We start from the raw sequence: 27,781 nt of genomic DNA, 5'->3' as shown, positions 1-27,781 counted from the left end.
TTGTGTATTTGTAAAGTTTTTTTTTTCTTTTAGTGTCCAAGCATTTAACAGGGAGAGGGTGGCAGGGGGGTGATGTGATGTATGAGTGTGGCTGTGTAGGTGGGTTCAGTGGATGGGTAGTTTCTAAAGCACTAGCGGCGCCAGGATTTTAATTGTGGGTGGGCCTCCAGAAAACTGGATGGGTCAGTTAAAATAAGCCAAAAAAAGGGTTCCCCTTCATCTCTGTTTCAGTGCTTTTCTGCGGTACTGAGGACAGTGACTCAGTAGCATACCTGTGTGGCTCTTGTGTAGCTGTCCTCAGCTCAGTGCTCAAGTGGACAAAAACATACACCATAACGCTACCATAAGTCACCTCTGCCTACTGCCGATATTATTTTCAGCCCAGAAATTGTCCATACAGCAGCGTTTCCGCTAGACTTTTTTGTCCCCGGTCAAAATGACCGGCAGTCTTCAAGAATTCCGGCCATTAAGAACAACTACCAGACATTTGCTTTAACATTATTTTGCTGCATTAACAGCAGCTTTCTTGGTTTAAAGTTTCAAAATGAAAGCTGCCCGTTTTTCTTACACATGCAGTCAGTTACACAATCTACGCCCACATTAAACTCATAAACATCAACAGTTAGCTTCACATAAGCACCGTGAGCCTGTTTGCACATCTAAGCTGGCCGCTGTCATAACTAAGCAGCTTATAAAAGCCAAATACCATCCTTCACCGATTTCAATTCATTTCAAACGGCACTTTGAAACGAAAATACACTTTATCTTAAAGTGCCGTTTCCGTCATAATTATGCTTTTAAACGAAAGCTTGACTCGTGTACATTCACAAGAAGACCCTTGGTTGCATTTTGGCGACAGTTTCCCTTTAACAAAACCATCAGACACACAAAACCGAACAGACCCAAAGACCACAAGTGGAGAGTATGTGTGGGGTGGTGGTGGTGTGGGTGTTGGTGTATGGGGTGGATGGGTAGTTGTATCAAGTGATTGCGCTGGCAGTTTTGCACTTTGCTCCATTGACCTGAATTATTTCTGACATTTTAACCAGATTTATTGGACTCGTTTGTGTTATTGCCTCATGTCATGTTTTTAATGGAAATTTAATTTTTTACAATTGAAAATTCCAAAAGCATTTTACTTTTTTTACAGTTTAGTCACTCCCATATGGAGCCTGCAAGGACTATAAAGGTTAACAGTGGTCATCTCAGCTCTGGATGGAGAAAAAGAGTGGGATGGAGGGATGTAGGATGGAGAGGAGTGAGATGGATTAGAAAGATAGAGGTTTTTGTATACGCATTAACATTCAAGACAGAAACAGAGTTCAAAGTAGACCACAAGGATATGTTCTGTCCTATAACAGCTTCCTGGCTTGGACTAGGATATTAAGAGGCTTTAATGTTAATAAATCTGTTGAATCAACAAGGTGATCTGATTGTTCTTATGCATCATTAAGATTGTTTGTAGTGAATGGAAAAGAATGACATAAATGTGATGCATTTTGATTAGATTTGGTTTATTTCATAAGCTTAAATAACATGTAATTCAAACAAATATATACTATTCATCTTGAATAGGTAACCTGATTATTATGCAATTCAAACAATATACTTTATGTATTTTAAATAAATACTGTGATTATTATTCATTTAGAGTAATTATACTTTATTAATACTGAATACATAAACCTGGTGATTATGCATTTTAAATACATAGGCTTTATTACACTAATGAAAATGCATCATGTAAGGTTTATTCAGTAGGTTTGTGTTAAAATTATCTAAAAAAACTGAATGGGAATTTGTCATGTAATAAAATTACATAAATCTTAAAAGTTAGGGTAAAATATTTCTGTGAGTGTGGACTTAGGATGATAAACTAACCCCAAAAGGTGAAAAAGTCTGCTGCTGACATACTATTCCTGCATAAACTCTGTTCTCCCATGATCTCTTCCTGCTGATCAGTGCTGCACGCCACGGTGCAGCACTCTAGACTCGCTTTCAGTGGGCGAGGTCACTCGGCTTCGGTCGGAGCAAGCCTGCGGGGCTTCGGTGTGCAGCACAGTCGCCTTGTGTGGAAATCGCCATAACCCCGGCCATAGACTGTAGAAAGAATTGGACAAACCCGTGTGACGTCAGTCATCTGCTTACAATAGGTGGGCTAAAACGGTTCTTTAAGCCCATTTGTGGATGCTTCCATATTGAATTCGCAGTCTCAACTGAACTTTGGATCAACCTTACGGCCCGCCCACTAAGCGCGACTTCCTGCCAGCCTGCTAGCTAGCATTCTGGTTGACAGAAACGGAGGCTGTTTTCGAATTGGCCTACTGCATACTCCTGCCAAACGCAGTATGCAGTATGTATTGTACACTGCGTACTGCATTCAACAGTAGTATGCAGTATGAATGCCAGTCGGACATTGTTGTGTAGTACGCTTGGCCTGGTTTAGCTGGTTTCCGGTATACAGATGTACGTCATACCCTGGTCAATATTAAACGATGCACACATTGTTTTCCATCCATTTACGTACAGAAAAAATCTGGGAAGCATTTTTATTTGGCTTTTTGGGATTTTTATAGCTGTTGTCTTTAGCTTAGCATGTATAGTGCAGTGAAAGGACACACTTGACAGCACCTTTCCAGCCATTACGAGCCTTATAGGCAAAACAAAAACAACAGTGACCTTATTACAACTTATTTCGCTATAGTACATGTTAAAAAGGTAAAGGTAAAAGGTAATGGCACTTTTTTAACCCTCAGTCACTCCGATGAAAGTTCTGCCTCTCTCCGCTATTACGAACTCTGACCCGGCGCTTTGCATTATGGGTAACAGTAGGCAAAGCAGACTGGCCCGATGCATACTGTGAAATTTTCCCAAATCAGTACGTCATCCGGGTATTTTTGGCATACCGCAACTTTCGCATTTGTTCGCATACTGCATACAACATTTTGGGCAAATCAGTACGCACTGCTAGTATAGTAGGCAAATTCAAAAACAGCCGGAGTCTCTGCCTGCCAAGCTATCTGTCCATCAAATGAGACATGCCAATCAGCTTTCATCCTAAATATAATCCAAATGATCGTGGTACAAAAAAATCCACCCCCCCGTACAGTGGGAGCACAACAAGACACTAGCTAATGACACACGTTTGGTGTTTTGAACCAGGATGTAAACCAGTTTATTTTGTGTGTCAAAACCAGCTGTTTAACATGTGTGCAGACGGGATTTCCAGTGCTCCTGCAGCCAGCCTCAACCGGACAGTCGCGGTATACCAATTTTTGGCACTTCCGCATTGGCTTCATTTTTTAGGACTGGAGGTTGCCGCTTGACCCCGACAGACTAACCAGCGATCTCTGTAGGGGCTGCTAAGATGGACTTCAAGGTCTTTGTGTTTGTGCAGGCTTTATGTTAACCTCTCTGGTACAACTAACACCAAACTATTGCAGCCTTTTATGCGATCATGCAACCACACAGCCTGAAATCACATCTGCACTTGTGAGTGGATAAAAAGTGCAGTATTAACGTTTCATGAGTGTCTGTTTTATCTCTGACTGTATTTATGATAGCATAAGACTTACAGATGAAGAAGCAGAAACGTGATTGGATTTTTGGAGTGTGCGAGATGTTTTTCTTGTTCACTTTATGACTTTCTCTCCGCTCAGTTCCTGCCCATTTTAGCTTGGATGTGTGTGTTAAATCTGAGATGAACGTGAAACGGGCCCAGCTCATCCATAATGGATGGAGCTGTTATCAGTGAAAACAATCACAGCTACGTGAACAGAACCAGAATCAGTGAACAGTGCTGTCATTGATAAAGCCTTACCTCAGGAGATTGGTTTAATGAAGTAGATTTTAAATACTGATGCCAATAGGGGGTTCAGTGAAGCCCCTAAACTCCACTTCCTGTCTGTGAATTTATGCTCCTGGCTTCCTGACACTGAAACTCTGCTGCCATGTTGGCACTTTTTATTCTAAATCTGTCCCAGCCTAAACAGTAACAGTAGAGGCCTACACTAGATTATATCACTTTTCTCACGCACACTTGTCCCTTCTGCTCTACTTGTTCTAATCTCTGGAGAAGTCCCATCAAATCCAACATGTTAATCTGCACGGATTACACTGTGTCCCAGGAAATTCAAGCCCAGATTTAACTCAACTTCTCCCACTTTCTTCTTCTTCCTTCTTAGGGTTTACTGGAAAACAATCCACTGGTGCTTTTCCTCCACGCACTGGAATGGAGTACAGATCAAAATGTCTACATTATATATATATATATATATAAATCTGTATGTAACAGATATATATGTATAAATTTCTAACATTTATATCCATTTATAAATCTCTATCTAACACATATATCCATATATAAATCTATCTAACGTATATATCCATATATAAATATCTAACATATATATCCATATATATAAATCTATACCTAACATATTTATCCAGATATTAATCTGTATAAGATATACTGTATATAAAAATTTAGAAGAACTATTACTATTACCAAGCAACAGCTGTAGGAATTCTGCTTTTAGTCCTCATAAAATATGACTACTGTAAAAATAGTCCTGATGAACACTTAAATAGATTTAAAAACACAAAAAACAACACACGTAATCAAAGACAAACAAATGTTCTGACCCATTTACCCCCACTGTAAAATGTCAAATATTGAAATATTTCATGCATTGTCTGGTCACAGAAAATTAAAAAAAAAACAGAGCTGACTTTTAAACTCAATATTTGTGCATTTAAACTATTATATGGGAAATAAGGTTGTTTTTTTTTGTTCAAATACTTGAAAATTAGCCTTAAAAATCAGAATGAAATAGAACTGTGACAAAAATCCAGATCGGGATCCAACCATAAGAAATTGAGATTTTATTTTCATCCACCCATACAAACAAACTATAATTCATCCTTATGATCAGTAAGAGCATGTTAAATAAACAGGATCATATTTCTGCCTTAGGCCAGATGAACTGAACACTAGCACCAGTTATTAGATTCATAAATGACTGATGAGTTGTCTGACTGTAAATAAAAGCGGGGGGCGTTAGGTGAGACTATAGGGGGTGAGAACAGATCCAGAAGGAAGCACACGCCTCACAGTACTGCACTTTTTAACCGATTCATTGCCACAGGATCCTTAATGCCATGAAGACCCAAAACATCTGCTAAATTAGATTCAGAAACAGCCAAGTATGCTTACAGAACAAGGACGCTGACTCTGGATAGCTTCAATGTACAGGAATCAAACATTTAATATGAAGAAATAAGACTAAAAGGCAGAAAACAAATAAAAATGAAGATTTAGACATGAACAGGTTCAGGTATTTTAACAAGTCTGTGCATTGTAGGGCTGTGAAATTAATCACAAATTAGATTAAACCGTGAAACAGCCTGATGCAATATACAAATCGCAGATGTTATATATTTCTTTAACTTGAAAAGTGTCAAAATACCAGTTTAATAAATCAAGCTTCACCTCCTCCACCCCGGCTCCTCCTTTATAGACTAAGGCTTCACCTCCTCCACCCCAGCCTCCTCCTCTATAGACTAAAGCTTCACCTCCTCCACCCCAACCTCCTCCTCTATAGACTAAAGCTTCACCTCCTCCACCCCAACCTCCTCCTCTATAGACTAAAGCTTCACCTCCTCCACCCCAACCTCCTCCTCTATAGACTAAAGCTTCACCTCCTCCACCCCAACCTCCTCCTCTATAGACTAAAGCTTCACCTCCTCCACCCCAACCTCCTCCTCTATAGACTAAAGCTTCACCTCCTCCACCCCAACCTCCTCCTCTATAGACTAAAGCTTCACCTCCTCCACCCCAGCCTCCTCCTCTATAGACTAAAGCTTCACCTCCTCCACCCCAGCCTCCTCCTCTATAGACTAAAGCTTCACCTCCTCCACCCCAGCCTCCTCCTCTATAGACTAAAGCTTCACCTCCTCCACCCCAGCCTCCTCCTTTATAGACTAAAGCTTCACCTCCTCCACCCCAGCCTCCTCCTCTATAGACTAAAGCTTCACCTCCTCCACCCCAACCTCCTCCTCTATAGACTAAAGCTTCACCTCCTCCACCCCAGCCTCCTCCTTTATAGACTTAAGCTTCACCTCTTCCGCCCCAGCCTCCTCTATAGACTAAAGCTTCACCTCCTCCACCCCAGCCTCCTCCTTTATAGACTTAAGCTTCACCTCTTCCGCCCCAGCCTCCTCTATAGACTAAAGCTTCACCTCCTCCACCCCAGCCTCCTCCTCTATAGACTAAAGCTTCACCTCCTCCACCCCAGCCTCCTCCTTTATAGACTAAAGCTTCACCTCCTCCACCCCAGCCTCCTCCTTTATAGACTAAGGCTTCACCTCCATCACCCCAGCCTCCTCCTTTATAGACTAAGGCTTCACCTCCATCACCCCAGCCTCCTCCTTTATAGACTAAGGCTTCACCTCCATCACCCCAGCCTCCTCCTTTATAGACTAAAGCTTCACCTCCTCCACCCCAGCCTCCTCCTTTATAGACTAAGGCTTCACCTCCATCACCCCAGCCTCCTCCTCTATAGACTAAAGCCTGTTGCACTCCCACATTCAGATTCATGATACTATGGATTAATGCTGCTGAAATAATTTCTTTGTTTACAATACACATGGTCTTATTTATGGAATTACTTATTTCTTAATTTTTTTGAAAAATACACAAGATTAACCTGAGAATAATCACATATCAAATCTCAGTTGCAATATTGGGGGAAAAAAATTGCAATTGGATTATTCTGTAAATTGTTCAGCCCAAGTGCATTGATAGTATGGTGTCAAGGCATGCAAAAGGTGCAAGAATGCTGAATAGATATAATCTAAAGTATGCAATGAAAGGCATTGTTGCATTAGAATCAAGATTATTCTCCGACATCAGCTGCAAGTTTAATCATCCAAGCTCCCTCCTTAATCCAAAACTCTAACCCCCAAAACCATGATGACCAAAACCAGAAACTGCTCTCCATAAGGCGTTTTCATTAAATAGTAGGGCTGTCAGGATTAGTCACCTTCATTTCAGTTGACTAAGATTCACAGTTAGTGTACTTTAAGGATAATCTCATGCTTTATTTTCTCTTTTAGCACACTTTTGTTGATCCACATCAGCGTCTGCCTGCAGCCACAGTGATGTCAGTCAGTCCACCTCTGCTCCTTAAAGTCTCATTTACCTTTCAAAACCTCACAGACCGCTCAGCGCACAGTCAGACGTCATCTGAACCTTTTTACTGTTCACTTATTTCTTTTTCAGGTTCATTTTTCTGTGGTTAAATTCATGTTATAATCTCTGATCTACAGCAACAGGAAGTCTGTTACCTTTAGTTTAGGAGAGAAAAATACAAAATGACACAAAAACTGTTTAATGTGCAAAGTAGAGGAATTCTAAAAGAAAGATTGCAATTAATCACAATTAACTACAGAAAGTGTGAGATTAATCCTGATTTGAAAAATTATCTTTTGACAGCCTTGCTAAACAGTAAACCAGCGTTTTGGTTTCATGGATGAAAAGTACACAATTAGGAAGAAAAGCTGTTAAAAGGGGCCTTTTTGGTTACACTGTGAGCTACGCAAAGCATTCTGGGAGCAGTGTGTCTCCGGTGGAAGGATTTCAGTGTAAACTTTCCTCTGTCAGACGTATTGATCATCAATAATCACCTTGACAGGAGAGTGAAACCGACCCCGGTCTCCCCTACAGCTCTAATAAACCAGATTTCTAAACTCTGAGGATTTCCTCTCAGCTTTCAGCCCGATAAACAAACCAGAAACTCCACAGAGGAAATATCTGCTGATCGGCCCTGTAACACGGCTTCCTATTGGCTGTTCTGAGGCACAACAGGTGTACAGAAAGGCTCCCCATTGGCTGGCAGACACGCACCTCACCGCGCAGTGACACACACATACACGGACACACACAACTTCCACAGTAAAACCCTGACACGCACGGAGCCTTCGAGGCCACGGTAAGTTACGAAATAACCCCGAACGTGACGTCACACATGTCACGGCCGCGTCGGTCCACTCACCCCGACATTGTCGCTCCTGCTCGGGTAAGAAACCAGCCTTCCTCCTCCTTTCACCGGCATCCTGCTGATCCTCCACGCGCTGCGGGCTCGGCGTGAGTCTCACGGTTAGATCCAAACAGTCAGAGTGTCCGTGGGAGTGGGAGAGGAATGAAACATATCCGTGTTTCTGCTCCGCCTCCTCTCCGCTTCATCCGGGAGGACGGAGAGAGAGAGAGAGGTCCGCCCAGCTGCTCGCTGCTACAGCAATCACTCACTTCCTGTTTCCTCCTCTGGAACTCTGGATTATTCAGGGCTGGAGGAAACACCGAGGAAAGAAGCCCCCACCCATCCCTGAGCACCTGATCCTGATCCTGGACTAATGTCAGGGAGAATCAGGGGAAGAAGCAGTTCAAGACTGGACTCAGACACTGGCGGACTCAGGGGGGACATGGGGGGTGGGGGAGGGTGCCCTCTTGTCTCCATTACGGTAGATAAACACATTAAATTTCTCTCTATTGTGGCACCCTAAGCCATTGTCCTTTACCGACTGTGTGTGCGGTTCATCATCCTAATAAAAAATGTACTTTCATTTTTTTGTTTTCATATAAATGAACACAAAACAGGTGAGGACGATGGGAGTCATGAGGCAATCTCAGAAATGTTAGAGTAAATAAAAACACAGGTACAGTACATAAACACAGCCTGACAGTTCTGATAGAAAATAATGTCTTTATTCGTAGCACTCCCATTTTTTTCTATATTTTCACCCTTTTCCTTTTGGAGGTGTGATGTAAAAGTCATTTCCTCCATGTTGATAGTTTATGATCCTGAAGGACTCTTCACATCACCTGTTCCAACTGCTCCCCGCAGGAAAACGGTTGTAACCCAGGTCACGAAATGACCAGATTAATATTTATTTGTTTTTTACAAAGGAATTAAAAGGTGAAAAAAGATTAAAAGAATAAACCTTGTGAATAATGTTGTGTTTAAATTCTGTTTTGTACATTTTGAACCAAAACGTTTAAATTGTAATCAATTATTTGTGACGCTTTTAATAATCAAATGCCATTATTATACAGCGGGAAATGTTAAATCTCGTTTTATCCCGTTTGAAATCTCGCACGACGCTACAGCCAATCGTAGCACACATGCAGTATTTTTAAACAGGAAGTAAGACACAGACACAGAGAGACGCTGAGAGGACACACGCACCGAACAGCCTGATCCACCTTTGATTAAACAAACTTTACACCATCATTAGACCTACTGATGAATCAACCTCCTGTTTTAAACGCCTGAATAACTAGAAGGACTGCTCGACCCGACGAAGGACCGCTTTAAAGATTATAAACAAGCGTGAATTGGTAAGTGGCATTCTGCAGCTGTAGATGATTGATACTCGCAATGCTGGGAGGAACAGAGGAGTATTCACCCTCTGACATGACCTCCAGTCATCCAGTGAGACCATGGGTGCTTCTGCCATGACAGTACACACGTGGCGAAGCCAATGCTTTGCCTCACCGTGTCTCCACCCCACTGGGGAGGGAGTGATCCGGATCACTGTCTGGATCCAGGAATGTTTTTAAAGGATTCTTCCCCATTGGGAGATAGAGCTGATGGTGGAGGTCTGCACTCTCTGAGTACTTTTCTAGTTTGCCCCCTTTTTTCCCCTTTTTTGCCACTTTTCACCCAATTAAATGCCAGTATTTTCCCATTTTGCCACTCATTCATGCTTTTTGCCCATTAATCCCACCCTTTTTTCAGATTTTTGCCTTTTCACTCATTATTCTCCAAGTTTTTGCCATTTTTGGATAATTTTTGACACCTGCAACTCATTTTTTTGCCACTTTTCTCCCATTTTTGACACTTTTATTCTGTTTTTTGCAAAAAATGTTTTGCCTCTTCTTGCCCATTTAAGCTGCCTTCTGCCATTAAATGCCAGTTTTTGCCCATTTTTTCCACCTTTCTGCTGGTTTTTGCCTGTTTTTGCCACTTTTAACTCATTATTTGGTCACTTCCCACCCACTTTTGCCACTTTTCTCCCGCTGTTTGCCGCTTTTTGACCATTTTTGCCACCTTTAACTTATTTTAATTGCTACCTTTTCACCACTTTGATTGTGGCTTTTGCAAACGTATTTTTCACCTGTTTGGCTCTTTGGTTGAGTAACACTGTTCTAAGGATATGCATCACTTCCACAAAGGCATGCGGATACACTTCCAAGAAACACAGAAATAAAAGACAAATCTAATGTCTGAAGTGTCTACAGTTAGCTGCTTCACTTCATTTTAAGGTTCTCAGACACAGACAGGACCCCTCCAACTCTGATTTCTGGTTTGGGCCGATAAAGAATCGTAGATTTTTCCAGCAGAGGTTGCTCCTGAATAAGTAATATGTGGCGGTGGACTGATTTTTCGTGTCCAGCCAGATCAGGTGTCTTTATTTCTTTTAAGAAGTGGCGGATCTGTGAGCATGGATAAAAATCTTCTTTATCCAGCCCCTAAGAGTCACACAAATCCTCCAAACTACTCAGTTCTGTTATTTCTTATCCTACAGAAGAAGGCCGTTCCTCCTTCAGCCCTTGGCTTGTATGATCCTGTAATGATGGGAGGGTGTGTGGATGGAATGCAGGCCTCAACAGCCTAACCTCTGACCTCTGTGGAGCTTGAACCTCATCACCACCTCTGAGCACATCCTCAGAGAAACACTCACACCATGATTTTGTAACTGAGATTCTTCAGTGAGTCTGCTGGGACAGCCGAGGCTAACCGAGGACACTGGTAGGGTTTTCAGGTTCAATATGACACGGTGACATGTCGACACTGCAGATGTGGACGTTGAACTTTGGAAACGGCAGAACAGCTTACACACAACTAGAGAAGTTTCAACTTCCTGATTCTGATACCGGAGCGTAGGGCAGATGCCGAGTACCGACACGATACCGGTGTACACTTCTGGGCCAACTGTTCTGTGGAAGACTAGCAAATGACTTCAGTCCTACATCTGATCCAGAACAACAAACAGAATGCTAATGCCCCGCCTCTCTGTGACGCTAACGCCGTTTTCCTGCTGATTATTGTGAGTTTGACCCATAAACAGAAAAACAACAATAACACAGGGGGCCGTGCCACAGTCTCCATCTCTCTCCGTTCTACTTTATTCATGACGGGACAGCCTGCCATTGGCTGACAGACCCTCACAAAGGAAAACAATATGACGGTTAGCATTCAAGCTAGCGGGAATAAATGATCGAAATAATGGAAGTCTGTTTATCAGACAGACAGAGAATAATGGTCACACAGCCTCCAGACTGCTGCTGTTGTGGTTCTTCTTCACTGCCTTAAAAACGTGCATGTGTGTTTACAGCAGAGAAGAAGAATTGATTCTTATTTATAGCGCTAACATTTAGCATGGCTAAAGGAAGGACAATATAAAGTTAAACCAAACAGTACCAGATCGCTGCATAAACTGGTGTCCTCGCCAGTACCTGCTTTTTAAACAGTATTAGATGTATTCCTAATACTCAGAGCAACTCTTAAACCGCCAATAGAACTCAACAGTGACGCAAAACTCCCCGTCATTTTCTCCACAGTAGACGGTTTTATTAGCCGTATAATCTCAAGTATCCCCAGTTTGACTTACCCCGAGCTGCCTGAGTGGGAAACGATGCTTTAGACCAGTGGTTCTTAAATGGTGAGGCGGGGCACACCAGTCTCGGTGTGCTGTGGGAATTATTACCATACGTTATTACTACAACTTTATGTCAAGTACTGTAACCAGGCCCGCCCACAGATCTGGACCCCTGAAAAACCCCAGAGAAAGTGATCTCCCCAGGTGGGATTTATTAATATCAGTGCATGTGTGTTAGATGAGTAGCATTGGTGCTAGCATCCTGGCTAACAGTTACCTCATTAAGAGCTGAAAAGCATGGCAAACTATTATTGGGTTGAAATTGGTGTTGAAATCATTATTTCATGCTATTTTTAACCAAGTTAACCAATTTTTTGACCCATTGTTGCCACTTCTTTTGACAACTTAAACCATTTTGCTGCCTTTTAAGCGTTTTTGCTGCTTATTACTACTTTTGACCCATTTTTGCAAGTTTTTTGGAACTTTTTGCCAAATTTCACCCAATTTGGCAATTGCTTGGCCATGTTTTTGCCATTTTTTCCATCACTTTTGACCCCTTTTACCACCTTTTAGCAACTTTAACCCTTTATTGCCATTTTCTTGCCATTTATGATCTATTTAGCCCGTTTTTATCACGTTTTCAATCCATTTTTACCACCTTTTTACAACATTTAACCCTTTTAGGCCACTTGTAACCCATTTTGACACTATTTTAACATAGACCCACTGTTTGGCCACTTTCTCACCAGTTTTCACCCATTTCTGACTTTGTTTTGCCAATTTTGCCCTATTTTGCCATGTTTTTTTCATCAATTTAACCCATTTTTCCCACCATTTGCCTACTCTTGCCATCTTCATGATCCCCCAGTTGGCTGGCCCCAGAAATGTCCCCCTTTTATCTCCCCTTATAGGCCACATTGACTGTAACATTATTAAAATGTCGGTTTTGTATCGATGGTATGCCTTGGACAAAGAAAGTTAGAACACCACTGCTATAGACTCCTGGACCAAAACAAATGTGCACGTTATCAACCTCGTTTGAAGAAAAACATGGTTTAATGACGATCTCAGCCAACAATACTACAATACCCATAATCCTTGAGTATCACAGTGACGTCTGTGATTGGTGCATTGTAAGCACAATGTAACGCAGGTGAGTAACAAGTTTCACAGCTGTGTGGAGCTAAGGGGCCTGGCTCAGTCCTTAACATGTCGCTCCGTTGACATGCTCAAAGATTAAAATGTTTAGTCAGCAGAAAATGTTTCTGTTCAGACCTATAGAAGTCCAACTAAAGGTGTGCAGACTGTTTCAGCTGAGCCCTCAGAAAATGTTGGCTCAGCTTAAATCACTTCTCCTGGTATTCACCTTATATCGTCTAAGACAGTGGTTCTCAACCTGACCCCCGAAATAAAGGTGGCAGAGACCGGGACCCCCACTGGACCTGAAGGTGGTTGAACACAGCCATGAACATTCAAGAACAGCCATTTGGAGACAAGGCCATCCATAAGGGGGATAAAGAGGAGAGCTTTCTGGCACCCAGCCAAATTGGGGGCCCACTTAGGTCAACAAAATCCTGGTTTATTGTGAAGTTAGGCTGTGATACCCATATTTTATATATCTAACCTGAAAAAATAACCACTCTGATCAATGAAACAAATCTGTTTTTAAATCATTTGTGTAGAATATAGCCTTCTTAAAAACGTAAATCTATTTAGTTAAAAATAAATAAATAAATAAAATGGGTTACAAATTTAAAAAATGGGTTAATAACTGCAAAAAATGGTGGAAAACATGGTGAAATTGGATCTTAAAGGTAGCAGAAATGGGTTAGAAGTGGCAAAAATTGTATAAGAATGGCAAAAAAAATAACCGAAAAAACGCAAAAATGGGTTACAGTGGCAAAAATGGGCATAAAAAGTGCTAAAAAGGAATTAAAAAGTGGCTGAAAAGGCTTTACATTAGCAAAACAGGTGGAAATCTGGTGAAATGGGAAGAAAAATCAATATAAAATGGCAAAATAGTGCTAACTGAGAACACAAAAATAGTCATATTGGCAGAAAAAAATCAAACTGGCAAAATGGGTAGGCTATATCATTGAAATGTGGTTAAATGGGAAAAAATTGGGCATAAAAAGTGGTAAAATGGGGTTAATAGTGGCAATAATGGGTCAGCAGAGGCAGCATTTGGCTTATATGGTAAGAATTGATTTAGAAGTGGCAAAAACAGGCAGAAAAAAGTGGTGGAAAGGTTGTGTATGAAGGCTGTGAATACACAAACTCCCACATATACACCATTATAATTTCACATACTACAATAAAGACAGGTGTAGAAAAGGTGAAATCTATGGTTTGAAAGCTTGAACAGCTGTAATAACAACAAATGCAGTGAAATGCAGTGAGTGTGTGATATGTAGTTCCTTCTGCCTTGTGATGAACTATGCACAGTCTAGTATTTTGCCTTTTTTATCCATTTACAAAAGCTTTTTTGGGCAAAATCAAATTTTTACAGTCATGTGTGCTTGGGTAGCTGGATCGCTTGGTTAATGCCTTAAAACAGAAAAAAAAATGGCAAAAATGTGTGGGAAGACACCAAATAATGACTGAAAAGTGACAAAAAAGGGCAAAAATCAGAAAAAAAGTAGGGAAAATGGGCAAAAAGTGGCATTAAATTGCAAAAGGCAGCTTAAATGGGTGAGAAATGGCAAAAAGGGGCAAAAAAACTGCAAGAAGCAGCCTCATTTTATCTTTCTGCTTCATCATCAGGCTTGTTATTGTTAGTAGTGGAGGTACTTTTGTCTAGCTTCTTACTCAGTCTTTCTTAGATCATGTTGCTAAATGACTGAATCGATCATCTGCTACCAACTGTTACTGTACGTTCCCAGTGCAGGGAACAGGCACACGGCATTGCTTCAGTATTCAGCAGCTGTCTGTTGGCTAAGGCGGGTCTAAGGTAGTCTAACTCTAGTGTGGTTTATCTGAGTTTTGGTGCAGCGTTACTTTCTCTCTCTCTCACACAGTAAAGCACTTAAAGCACTCACCACAGCAGTAGAGGATGTGGTGTTATAAAAATCAGCTGAAGGAGCATTTTACAACTTATTAGGTTAATGGTCAACAGGTCAGTCACATGACTGGGTATAAAAGGAGCCTTTTAGAGAGGCAGAGTCTCTCAGAAGTAAAGATTAGCAGAGGTTCACCAGTTTGTGAAAAACTGAGTCTACAAATTGTGGATCAATTTCAGAAAAATGTTTCTTAACTTAAAACTGTTAACTGTGAAGTTCATAATATCATCAAAGATTCAGAGAATCTGGAGAAATCTCTGAGAGAAGGGACAAAGCTGAAGGGGCCCTCAGGGGCCACTGCATCAAAAACGGGCATGATTCTGTACTGAAATCACTGCATGGCCTCAGGAACATTCCAGAAATCATTGTTGGCCAGGTTTCTGTTCTGCTGTGGATCAAATATGGCTTTATGAGATTTGACAACCTCTGACTTCTGTTTTTATTTTTACTTACAAAGTGTCCCAACTTTTTAGGAATTGAGGTTAAACACATTGTTCCTTTAAATGACAAACTTTTCAGTACTGTAGCATGCAGGTGAATTATTAGACTCCAGCACTGGTGATTCTGGGGTAAATGTCCCCACCATGCTGGAGCTCTCTGCTTAAATGCTTTAAATGGACGTTAGAATCAAACAGACAGGTTACTTCATAGGGAGACATCCCCACAGCTGATTGAACACGTGCAGTGACATTATGAGCATGTAGTAAAAGTCATAAATCAATTCAGTGTGATGAAGAGCACGCTCAGTCAGCACATCAATTATCTACTGACCTCCAGTTTCCAGGAAAAGATACGAGCGTGCTCTGTGTGGGTGTGGGATCGTGTGTGTGTGTGTGTGTGGGATCACGGCGGTGTCAGTGTGCTCTAACATGTTTCTGACTGACGCCCCCATTCAGAGGAAAAACAGTCCAATCAGCACACAGAGGACAGAGGGCTGTCAGACACGGAGGAGCAGAGCCATCTAGAGGCTAGTGGTGGTATGACACCGGCCATGAAGCAGGTGAAAGGAGAGGAGAGCCTTCATCAAATGTTGGACAACAGTCAAAAGGACGAACTGAGATTTAAGAGGAAATGATTCTTTATGTCAGTGATACTCAGCTTTCATGTCTTCATTTGAAACATTATTCCCCCAGAAAACCTTTAAGAGGAAAATTTGACCCCAGAAATTATTCATTGCAAGTCACATTAATCCGTTTGTTTCCCACTCTTCCACAGCAGGCTTAAATGGTCAAACTTTATTTTTTGTCTGCATATTTCTATTGCCCTTATTTGTAATTTTTTGCTACTTTAATTCCATTTTTACTGTTTTTCTCCTCTTTTTGATACTTTTATCCTGCTTTTTGCATTTTTTTCCCCTTTTTTCCCCTTTTTGCCTATCTAACCTGCCTTTTGCAATCAAATGCCAGTAATTTTCCATTTTGCCACTCATTCATGCTGTTTGTCAATTTATCCCACCTTATTTGCAGATTTTTGCCCATTTTAGTGACTTTTCATTCGTTTTTCTCCATGTTTGTGCCACCTTTGGACCTGTTTTGCCACTTGTAACTCATTTTTTTGCCACTTTCTGCTCTTTTTTGCCACTTTTCTCCCAATGTTTACCGTTTAAAGCCCAGTTTAGCCACTTCTTTTTGCACTTTTCTACGGAGCCCCTCAAGGGACATAGGAGGAAAAAAATTAAGGGAGAATTTTTTTTTTAAGGGCCATGGAAAAAAAAAGGAGTTTTTTTTGTTTGTTTTGTTTTTTTTTACAGTTTGTGAGATCTCGCAAAAGTAGATTTAAATGATGTAGCAGTAACTACTTCAGGGTCAAACCAACCAAAACATCGGAGGGCGAGCATCTGTGGGGGCGATTCATTGAATTTTACTTCAAAATTGGCCTGAAATTTGAAGAAACACAATCCATGCTTAGTCGCAGGCGTGCTTTTCGTCTCAGAGAAAGGCATTTGAAGGCATTTTGGGTGAAAGGGGACTCTTTCGTCGTAAAACTTACTCGGATCTGGCGTACCCGGTGGAATTCATCAGTAACCAGTTGCAATCCTCCGGACAGCTGCACGGTACAGACGGGTGTGATTACAGATTATGCGTAAGTAAAGAAAACGTACAAATGGGTTTGAAAGAGATGGATCCAGGACGGCATTCAGTAAGACAAGAGAGCCGTTTAAGTAGACGGAACTACTCTGCAAAAGGAGCTCACTTCATCTGGACTTATATGAAACCATATGAAATATATATCAATGGGGGCATTGTTGGCTTTTTAAGGCCAAGGTCCACCAGATATGAGTGTTATGACAGAGCCCCCTTTCACCCAAAATGCCTTCAAATGCCTTCCCCTGAGACGAAAAGCATGCCTGTGACTAAGCATGGATTGAATTTCTTTAAATTTTAGGCCAATTTCGAACCTCGGTAAAGTTGTAAAGATATTCACAGATTCGGCCTTTCCGCCATAATAAGTCAGCAGAGGATCATCACATTTACAAAAACCCTCAATCACCGTACGTATTATGGTATGATTTCAAGCTACTTTTGCGAGATCTCACAAAACTTTTGCAGGATCTCGCAAACTGTTTAAAAAAAATCTCCTATTTTTTTTCTCCCTTAAAGAAAAAAAAAATCTCTAATGTCCCTTAAGGGTCTCCATACTTTTCTCCCATTTTTGACACTTTAATCCTGCTTTTTGCAATATTTTTTGCCCCTTTTTGCCTCTTATCGCCCATTTAAGCTGCCTTTTCCAATTTTTGGTCACTTCCCACCTTGTTTCTGATTTTTGCCCATTTTTGCCACTTTCCCCCAGTGTTTGCCGCTTTTCGACTATTTTTGCCACTTTTAACTTATTTTAATTGCCACTTTTCACCACTTAGATTGTGGCTCTTGCAAACGTATTTTTCAACTCTTTGGCTCTTTGGTTGTGCAGGGCTGAGTTACACTGCCTAATGTTAAAAAAGCCAACAGACAGCATCACTTTAAGAATCTGAAAGGTTTAAAGGCACACTCATCATGTTTGACAGTTATGTCTTTGAGAGGATCAGAGACTGTCTTTTCCAACATCTTTGGTTACTAGTCCGAAACTGGGGTTGAAAGGACAATGAAATCAGTGAAGGCAGAGCGAGCTTCAAAGAGGATTCATACACGGGAGATAATATTTACTCATCAGGACAGAAGTCTGTCAGCATCTACTGTCCATCTGATGATAATCATAGAGAACATTACACTTAGACATCCTCAAATGGTGTCTAGACAAGTCTGGGTGCGCTGTGGGAATCTGTACATCCATACATTACAATACAATACAAGAACTTTATTTATCCCCGAAGGGAAATTCAAATGTCTGGGATTCTCATCTGTTTACTTTAGAATTATAAAGTCTAATAGCTGATGGTATGAAAGATTTTCTAAATCTTTCTGTCCTGCAGCGCGGGGAGAGGAGCCGTCCACCACGGTTGTTTCTTTGCTCATTGAGGGAGATATGAAGTGGATGATCCATGTTTCTCAGAATGGCCTCCACCTTGCTCAGTGCGCGTCTCTCCTCCTCATCCTCCAATGAGTTCAGTTTGATTCCGACCACAGGGCCAGCTTTTTTAACCAGTTTGTTCAGACGCCTTGCATCCTTGTGTTTTCCACTGCCTCCCCAGCAGACTGCAGCATAAAGCAGAACACTTGCCACCACAGACTGATAAAACATCTGCAGCATCTTACTGCAGATGTCAGTTGATCGGAGTCTTCTGAGGCCAAAGAGGCGGCTCTGCCCCTTTTTGTAGATGAAGTCTATGTTTTTAGACCAGTCCAACTTATTATCCAGGTGTACACCTAAATATTTATACGATGTCACCACCTCGATGTCCACGCCACAAGTGTTCACTGGCCGAAGAGGGGGTTTGGATCTTTGGAAATCTATGATCATTTCCTTTGTCTTTGAGGTGTTGAGTAGGAGGCAGCTTTACTGCTAGAACTAAACTCTAAATACTCTGTAACATGTGGTAAAGAGGCGGTTTAGCATGGACATGACCACGGGGAGCCTTGGAAGAATAAACACTTCAATCACAAGTCTGTATCTACACAGATCTATCTATTCTGAAAGTGTGTTGAATTCAGGTGTTTCAATCAAACATCAACTAGCCATGCAGTCTCAGACATTTGTGATCCTAAACGGGTCATTCTGAAGAACTCAGCCAAAGCAGAAGACCCGTAACATCAACAACGGTCAGCTAAGTTAGAGTCTCCAAGAGTTCTGAACCTCCATTGACATTAATGTAAACTCTAAAACTGCAGCCGGAGCTTCATGAACGTGTCTCCATTTAGTCGTTTTACTCTTACCTGGTATTTTAATTATCATTTATGGATTTAGAACTACAATAAACACAACTGTGCACATATTTCATTATTTTTTATCTGTAAATGATATTATCATCCAAAGATGATTCATTTTAATATAATGATACTGATACCATCTTAATCATTACTTTATTTATGTAGATCCATCCATCTGTCTAGGCCAATGTTACTCAACCCTGCTCAACCAAAGAGCCTAATAGTTGGAAAACACCTTTGCAAGAGCCACAATCTAACAGGTGAAAAGTGGCTGACAGTGGCAATAAAAATAAGTTAAAGGTGGCAAAAATGACCAAAAAGTGGCAAACATGGGGTAAAAAAGTGGCAAGAAACGGGCAGAAAATGGAAAAAAGTAAGTTACTGGTGGCAAAAAATAGTCAAAAACCAGCTAAAACATATAAATAAATATGTTATAGGGGACTAAAATGAGAAAAAAAAACAGCAAAAAGTTGAGGAAAATTAGCTAGAAGTGGCATTTAATGGAAAAAGGCAACTTGAATGAAAAGTGGCAGAAAACGGCAAATAGGGAAAAATAACTGCAAACAAAACAGTGAGCACAAGGAAGCAAAAAAAGGAATGAAATTGTGAAAAGTGGCAGAAATTCATAAAAGCGGAAACAAAAAAGGGGGGGGGGAAACGTGCAAATAACAACAATACAAAAATACTGGCAAAAATTAAGGATTGACAAAAAAAAGCCTACTCTGGGAAATAAACTGACTTGTGACTTGTAAGGGGGCCTTTTTTGAGGTCAAAGTTTCCTTTTTAAGGTTTTCTGGGGAATAATATTTCAAATATGACACAAAAGAGCTACAAATCATCACAAAAAAGCCACAAATCCTCACTACAGAGCCACAAATCCTTACTACAGAGCCACAAATCATCACAAAAGAGCCACAAATCCTCACAAAAGAGCCACAAATCCTCACTACAGAGCCACAAATCATCACAAAAGAGCCACAAATCCTCACTACAGAGCCACAAATCATCACAAAAGAGCCACAAATCCTCACTACAGAGCCACAAATCATCACAAAAGAGCCACAAATCATCACAAAAGAGCCACAAATCCTCACTACAGAGCCACAAATCACCACTAAAGAGCCACAAATCACCACAAAAGAGCCACAAATCGCCACTAAAGAGCCACAAATCACCACAAAAGAGCCACAAATCACCACTAAAGAGCCACAAATTGTCACAAAAGAGCCACAAATCGCCACTAAAGAGCCACAAATCACCACTAAAGAGCCACAAATCACCACTAAAGAGCCACAAATCAACACTAAAGAGCCACAAATCACCACAAAATAGCCACAAATCCTCACTACAGAGCCACAAATCATCACAAAAAAGCCACAGATCATCACTAAAGAGCCACAAACTATCACAAGCCACAGATCATCACAAAGAGCCACAGATCATCACGAGCCACAGATCATCTCTAAAGAGCCACAGATCATCACTTAAGAGCCACAGATCATCACTAAGAGCCACAGATCATCACTAAAGAGGCACAAATCATCACTAAAGAGCCACAGATCATCACTAAAGAGCCACAGATCATCAAAAAAGAGCCACAGATCATCACAAAGAGCCACAGATCATCACGAGCCACAGATCATCTCTAAAGAGCCACAGATCATCACTTAAGAGCCACAGATCATCACAAAGAGCCACAGATCATCACGAGCCACAGATCATCTCTAAAGAGCCACAGATCATCACTTAAGAGCCACAGATCATCACAAAGAGCCACAAATCATCACTAAAGAGCCACAGATCATCACTTAAGAGCCACAGATCATCAAAAAAGAGCCACAGATCATCAAAAAAGAGCCACAAATCATCACTAAAGAGCCACAGATCATCACTTAAGAGCCACAGATCATCAAAAAAGAGCCACAGATCATCAAAAAAGAGCCACAAATCATCACTAAAGAGCCACAAATCATCACTAAAGAGCCACAAATCATCAAAAAAGAGCCACAGATCATCAAAAAAGAGCCACAAATCATCACTAAAGAGCCACAAATCATCACTAAAGAGCCACAGATCATCAAAAAAGAGCCACAGATCATCACTTAAGAGCCACAAATCATCACTAAAGAGCCACAGATCATCACTTAAGAGCCACAGATCATCACAAAGAGCCACAAATCATCACTAAAGAGCCACAGATCATCACTTAAGAGCCACAAATCACCACTAAAGAGCCACAAATCACCACTAAAGAGCCACAAATCACCACTAAAGAGCCACAAATCACCACTAAAGAGCCACAAATCACCACTAAAGAGCCACAAATCACCACAAAAGAGCCACAAATCACCACTAAAGAGCCACAAATCACCACTAAAGAGCCACAAATCACCACTAAAGAGCCACAAATCACCACTAAAGAGCCACAAATCATCACAAAAGAGCCACAAATCATCACAAAGAGCCACAAATCATCACTAAAGAGCCACAGATCATCACTTAAGAGCCACAAATCATCACTAAAGAGCCACAGATCATCAAAAAAGAGCCACAAATCATCACTAAAGAGCCACAAATCATCTCTAAAGAGCCACAAATCATCACTAAAGAGCCACAGATCATCAAAAAAGAGCCACAAATCATCACTAAAGAGCCACAAATCATCACTAAAGAGCCACAAATCATCACTAAAGAGCCACAGATCATCACGAGCCACAGATCATCTCTAAAGAGCCACAGATCATCTCTAAAGAGCCACAAATCATCACTAAAGAGCCACAAATCATCACTAAAGAGCCACAAATCATCACTAAAGAGCCACAAATCATCACTAAAGAGCCACAAATCATCACTTAAGAGCCACAGATCATCACAAAGAGCCACAAATCATCACTAAAGAGCCACAGATCATCACTTAAGAGCCACAAATCATCACTAAAGAGCCACAAATCATCACTAAAGAGCCACAAATCATCACTAAAGAGCCACAGATCATCAAAAAAGAGCCACAGATCATCACAAAGAGCCACAGATCATCACGAGCCACAGATCATCTCTAAAGAGCCACAAATCATCACTAAAGAGCCACAGATCATCACTTAAGAGCCACAAATCATCACTAAAGAGCCACAAATCATCACTAAAGAGCCACAAATCATCACTAAAGAGCCACAAATCATCACAAAAGAGCCACAAATCATCACTAAAGAGCCACAAATCATCACTAAAGAGCCACAAATCATCACTAAAGAGCCACAGATCATCACTTAAGAGCCACAAATCATCACTAAAGAGCCACAGATCATCACTTAAGAGCCACAAATCATCACTAAAGAGCCACAAATCATCACTAAAGAGCCACAAATCATCACTAAAGAGCCACAAATCATCACTAAAGAGCCACAAATCATCACTAAAGAGCCACAAATCATCACTAAAGAGCCACAAATCATCACTAAAGAGCCACAAATCATCACTAAAGAGCCACAAATCATCACTAAAGAGCCACAAATCATCACTAAAGAGCCACAGATCATCACAAAGAGCCACAGATCATCACGAGCCACAGATCATCTCTAAAGAGCCACAGATCATCACTTAAGAGCCACAGATCATCACAAAGAGCCACAGATCATCACGAGCCACAGATCATCTCTAAAGAGCCACAGATCATCACTTAAGAGCCACAGATCATCACAAAGAGCCACAAATCATCACTAAAGAGCCACAGATCATCACTTAAGAGCCACAGATCATCAAAAAAGAGCCACAGATCATCAAAAAAGAGCCACAAATCATCACTAAAGAGCCACAGATCATCTCTAAAGAGCCACAAATCATCACTAAAGAGCCACAAATCGCCACTAAAGAGCCACAAATCATCACAAAAGAGCCACAAATCACCACTAAAGAGCCACAAATCATCACAAAAGAGCCACAAATCACCACTAAAGAGCCACAAATCACCACTAAAGAGCCACAAATCACCACAAAAGAGCCACAAATCACCACAAAAGAGCCACAAATCACCACTAAAGAGCCACAAATCACCACTAAAGAGCCACAAATCACCACAAAAGAGCCACAAATCACCACAAAAGAGCCACAAATCACCACTAAAGAGCCACAAATCACCACAAAAGAGCCACAAATCACCACTAAAGAGCCACAAATCACCACTAAAGAGCCACAAATCACCACTAAAGAGCCACAAATCACCACTAAAGAGCCACAAATCACCACTAAAGAGCCACAAATCACCACTAAAGAGCCACAAATCACCACTAAAGAGCCACAAATCACCACTAAAGAGCCACAAATCACCACTAAAGAGCCACAAATCACCACTAAAGAGCCACAAATCACCACTAAAGAGCCACAAATCACCACAAAAGAGCCACAAATCACCACTAAAGAGCCACAAATCACCACTAAAGAGCCATAAATCATCACAAAAAAGCCATAAATCATCACACAAGAGCCACAAATCACCACTAAAGAGCCACAAATCATCACAAAAGAGCCACAAATCACCACTAAAGAGCCACAAATCACCACAAAAGAGCCACAAATCACCACTAAAGAGCCACAGATCATCACGAGCCACAGATCATCTCTAAAGAGCCACAAATCATCACTTAAGAGCCACAGATCATCACAAAGAGCCACAAATCATCACTAAAGAGCCACAGATCATCACTTAAGAGCCACAGATCATCAAAAAAGAGCCACAGATCATCAAAAAAGAGCCACAAATCATCACTAAAGAGCCACAGATCATCACTAAAGAGCCACAAACTATCACAAGCCACAGATCATCACAAAGAGCCACAGATCATCAAAAAAGAGCCACAGATCATCAAAAAAGAGCCACAAATCATCACTAAAGAGCCACAGATCATCACTAAAGAGCCACAAACTATCACAAGCCACAGATCATCACAAAGAGCCACAGATCATCACTAAAGAGCCACAGATCATCAAAAAAGAGCCACAGATCATCACAAAGAGCCACAGATCATCAAAAAAGAGCCACAGATCATCACAAAGAGCCACAGATCATCACTAAGAGCCACAGATCATCACAAAGAGCCACAGATCATCACGAGCCACAGATCATCTCTAAAGAGCCACAGATCATCACTTAAGAGCCACAGATCATCACTAAGAGCCACAGATCATCACTAAAGAGGCACAAATCATCACTAAAGAGCCACAGATCATCACTAAAGAGCCACAGATCATCACTAAAGAGCCACAAACTATCACAAGCCACAGATCATCACAAAGAGCCACAGATCATCACTAAAGAGCCACAGATCATCAAAAAAGAGCCACAGATCATCACAAAGAGCCACAGATCATCAAAAAAGAGCCACAGATCATCACAAAGAGCCACAAATCATCACTAAAGAGCCACAGATCATCACTAAAGAGCCACAAACTATCACAAGCCACAGATCATCACTTAAGAGCCACAGATCATCACAAAGAGCCACAAATCATCACTAAAGAGCCACAGATCATCTCTAAAGAGCCACAGATCATCACTTAAGAGCCACAGATCATCACTAAGAGCCACAAATCATCACTAAAGAGGCACAAATCATCACTAAAGAGCCACAGATCATCACTAAAGAGCCACAGATCATCACTAAAGAGCCACAGATCATCACAAAGAGCCACAGATCATCACTAAAGAGCCACAGATCATCAAAAAAGAGCCACAGATCATCACAAAGAGCCACAGATCATCAAAAAAGAGCCACAGATCATCACAAAGAGCCACAAATCATCACTAAAGAGCCACAGATCATCACTAAAGAGCCACAAACTATCACAAGCCACAGATCATCACTAAAGAGCCACAGATCATCACAAAGAGCCACAGATCATCACGAGCCACAGATCATCTCTAAAGAGCCACAAATCATCACTTAAGAGCCACAGATCATCACTAAGAGCCACAGATCATCACAAAGAGCCACAGATCATCACGAGCCACAGATCATCTCTAAAGAGCCACAGATCATCACTTAAGAGCCACAGATCATCACAAAGAGCCACAAATCATCACTAAAGAGCCACAGATCATCACTTAAGAGCCACAGATCATCAAAAAAGAGCCACAGATCATCAAAAAAGAGCCACAAATCATCACTAAAGAGCCACAGATCATCACTAAAGAGCCACAAATCATCACTAAAGAGCCACAGATCATCACAAAGAGCCACAGATCATCACGAGCCACAGATCATCTCTAAAGAGCCACAAATCATCACTTAAGAGCCACAGATCATCACTAAGAGACACAGTTCATCACTAAAGACCCACAGATCATCAATAGCCACAGATCATCTCTAAAGAGCCACAGATCATCACTTAAGAGCCACAGATCATCACAAAGAGCCACAAATCATCACTAAAGAGCCACAGATCATCACTTAAGAGCCACAGATCATCAAAAAAGAGCCACAGATCATCAAAAAAGAGCCACAAATCATCACTAAAGAGCCACAGATCATCACTAAAGAGCCACAAACTATCACAAGCCACAGATCATCACAAAGAGCCACAGATCATCAAAAAAGAGCCACAGATCATCAAAAAAGAGCCACAAATCATCACTAAAGAGCCACAGATCATCACTAAAGAGCCACAAACTATCACAAGCCACAGATCATCACAAAGAGCCACAGATCATCAAAAAAGAGCCACAGATCATCAAAAAAGAGCCACAAATCATCACTAAAGAGCCACAGATCATCACTAAAGAGCCACAAACTATCACAAGCCACAGATCATCACAAAGAGCCACAGATCATCAAAAAAGAGCCACAGATCATCACTAAAGAGCCACAAACTATCACAAGCCACAGATCATCACAAAGAGCCACAGATCATCACTAAAGAGCCACAGATCATCAAAAAAGAGCCACAGATCATCACAAAGAGCCACAGATCATCAAAAAAGAGCCACAGATCATCACAAAGAGCCACAAATCATCACTAAAGAGCCACAGATCATCACTAAAGAGCCACAAACTATCACAAGCCACAGATCATCACTTAAGAGCCACAGATCATCACAAAGAGCCACAAATCATCACTAAAGAGCCACAGATCATCTCTAAAGAGCCACAGATCATCACTTAAGAGCCACAGATCATCACTAAGAGCCACAAATCATCACTAAAGAGGCACAGATCATCACAAAGAGCCACAGATCATCACGAGCCACAGATCATCTCTAAAGAGCCACAAATCATCACTTAAGAGCCACAGATCATCACTAAGAGCCACAGATCATCACAAAGAGCCACAGATCATCACGAGCCACAGATCATCTCTAAAGAGCCACAGATCATCACTTAAGAGCCACAGATCATCACGAAGAGCCACAAATCATCACTAAAGAGCCACAGATCATCACTTAAGAGCCACAGATCATCAAAAAAGAGCCACAGATCATCAAAAAAGAGCCACAAATCATCACTAAAGAGCCACAGATCATCACTAAAGAGCCACAAACTATCACAAGCCACAGATCATCACAAAGAGCCACAGATCATCAAAAAAGAGCCACAAATCATCACAAAAGAGCCACAAATCACCACTAAAGAGCCACAAATCACCACAAAAGAGCCACAAATCTCTAAAGAGCCACGAATCACCACTAAAGAGCCACAAATCACCACAAAAGAGCCACAAATCACCACTAAAAAGCCACAAATCACCACTAAAGAGCCACAAATCACCACTAAAGAGCCATAAATCATCACAAAAAAGCCATAAATCATCACACAAGAGCCACAAATCACCACAAAAGAGCCATAAATCATCACAAAAAAGCCACAAATCACCACTAAAGAGCCACAAATCACCACAAAAGAGCCACAAATCGCCACTAAAGAGCCACAAACTATCACAAGCCACAGATCATCACAAAGAGCCACAGATCATCAAAAAAGAGCCACAGATCATCAAAAAAGAGCCACAAATCATCACTAAAGAGCCACAGATCATCACTAAAGAGCCACAGATCATCACTAAAGAGCCACAGATCATCACTAAAGAGCCACAGATCATCACGAGCCACAGATCATCTCTAAAGAGCCACAGATCATCACTTAAGAGCCACAGATCATCACAAAGAGCCACAAATCATCACTAAAGAGCCACAGATCATCACTTAAGAGCCACAGATCATCAAAAACAGCCACACATCATCAAAAAAGAGCCACAAATCATCACTAAAGAGCCACAGATCATCACTAAAGAGCCACAAATCATCACTAAAGAGCCACAGATCATCACAAAGAGCCACAGATCATCAAAAAAGAGCCACAGATCATCACTAAAGAGCCACAAACTATCACAAGCCACAGATCATCACAAAGAGCCACAGATCATCAAAAAAGAGCCACAGATCATCAAAAAAGAGCCACAGATCATCAAAAAAGAGCCACAAATCATCACTAAAGAGCCACAGATCATCACTAAAGAGCCACAAACTATCACAAGCCACAGATCATCACAAAGAGCCACAGATCATCAAAAAAGAGCCACAGATCATCAAAAAAGAGCCACAAATCATCACTAAAGAGCCACAGATCATCACTAAAGAGCCACAAACTATCACAAGCCACAGATCATCAAAAAAGAGCCACAAATCATCAAAAAAGAGCCACAGATCATCAAAAAAGAGCCACAAATCATCACTAAAGAGCCACAGATCATCACTAAAGAGCCACAAAC

At 41.1% G+C, this 27,781-nt stretch overlaps 1 protein-coding gene across 2 annotated transcripts in view; it reads right to left on the bottom strand.

The window, feature by feature from the left end:
• LOC121509480 (tight junction protein ZO-2-like) overlaps positions 1-27,781 on the bottom strand; it is a 273,847-nt gene that overhangs the window by 137,818 nt on the left and 108,248 nt on the right. The window contains exon 1 of one of the 2 annotated variants that reach the window (XM_041786900.1): positions 8,055-8,313. The exons of the other annotated variant lie outside the window; for it this stretch is intronic. Coding sequence (XP_041642834.1) covers positions 8,055-8,114 — 60 coding nt within the window. The 5' untranslated portion in view covers positions 8,115-8,313. Of the gene's footprint in view, positions 1-8,054; positions 8,314-27,781 lie in introns of those variants that run through there. 2 annotated transcript variants of the gene reach the window in all.

The sequence above is a fragment of the Cheilinus undulatus genome, linkage group 5 (genome assembly GCF_018320785.1).
Source record: "Cheilinus undulatus linkage group 5, ASM1832078v1, whole genome shotgun sequence".
Lineage (NCBI taxonomy): Eukaryota > Metazoa > Chordata > Actinopteri > Labriformes > Labridae > Cheilinus > Cheilinus undulatus.
The sequence above is the reverse complement of the archived record's forward strand: the minus strand, read 5'-3'. Positions and strand labels throughout refer to the sequence as shown.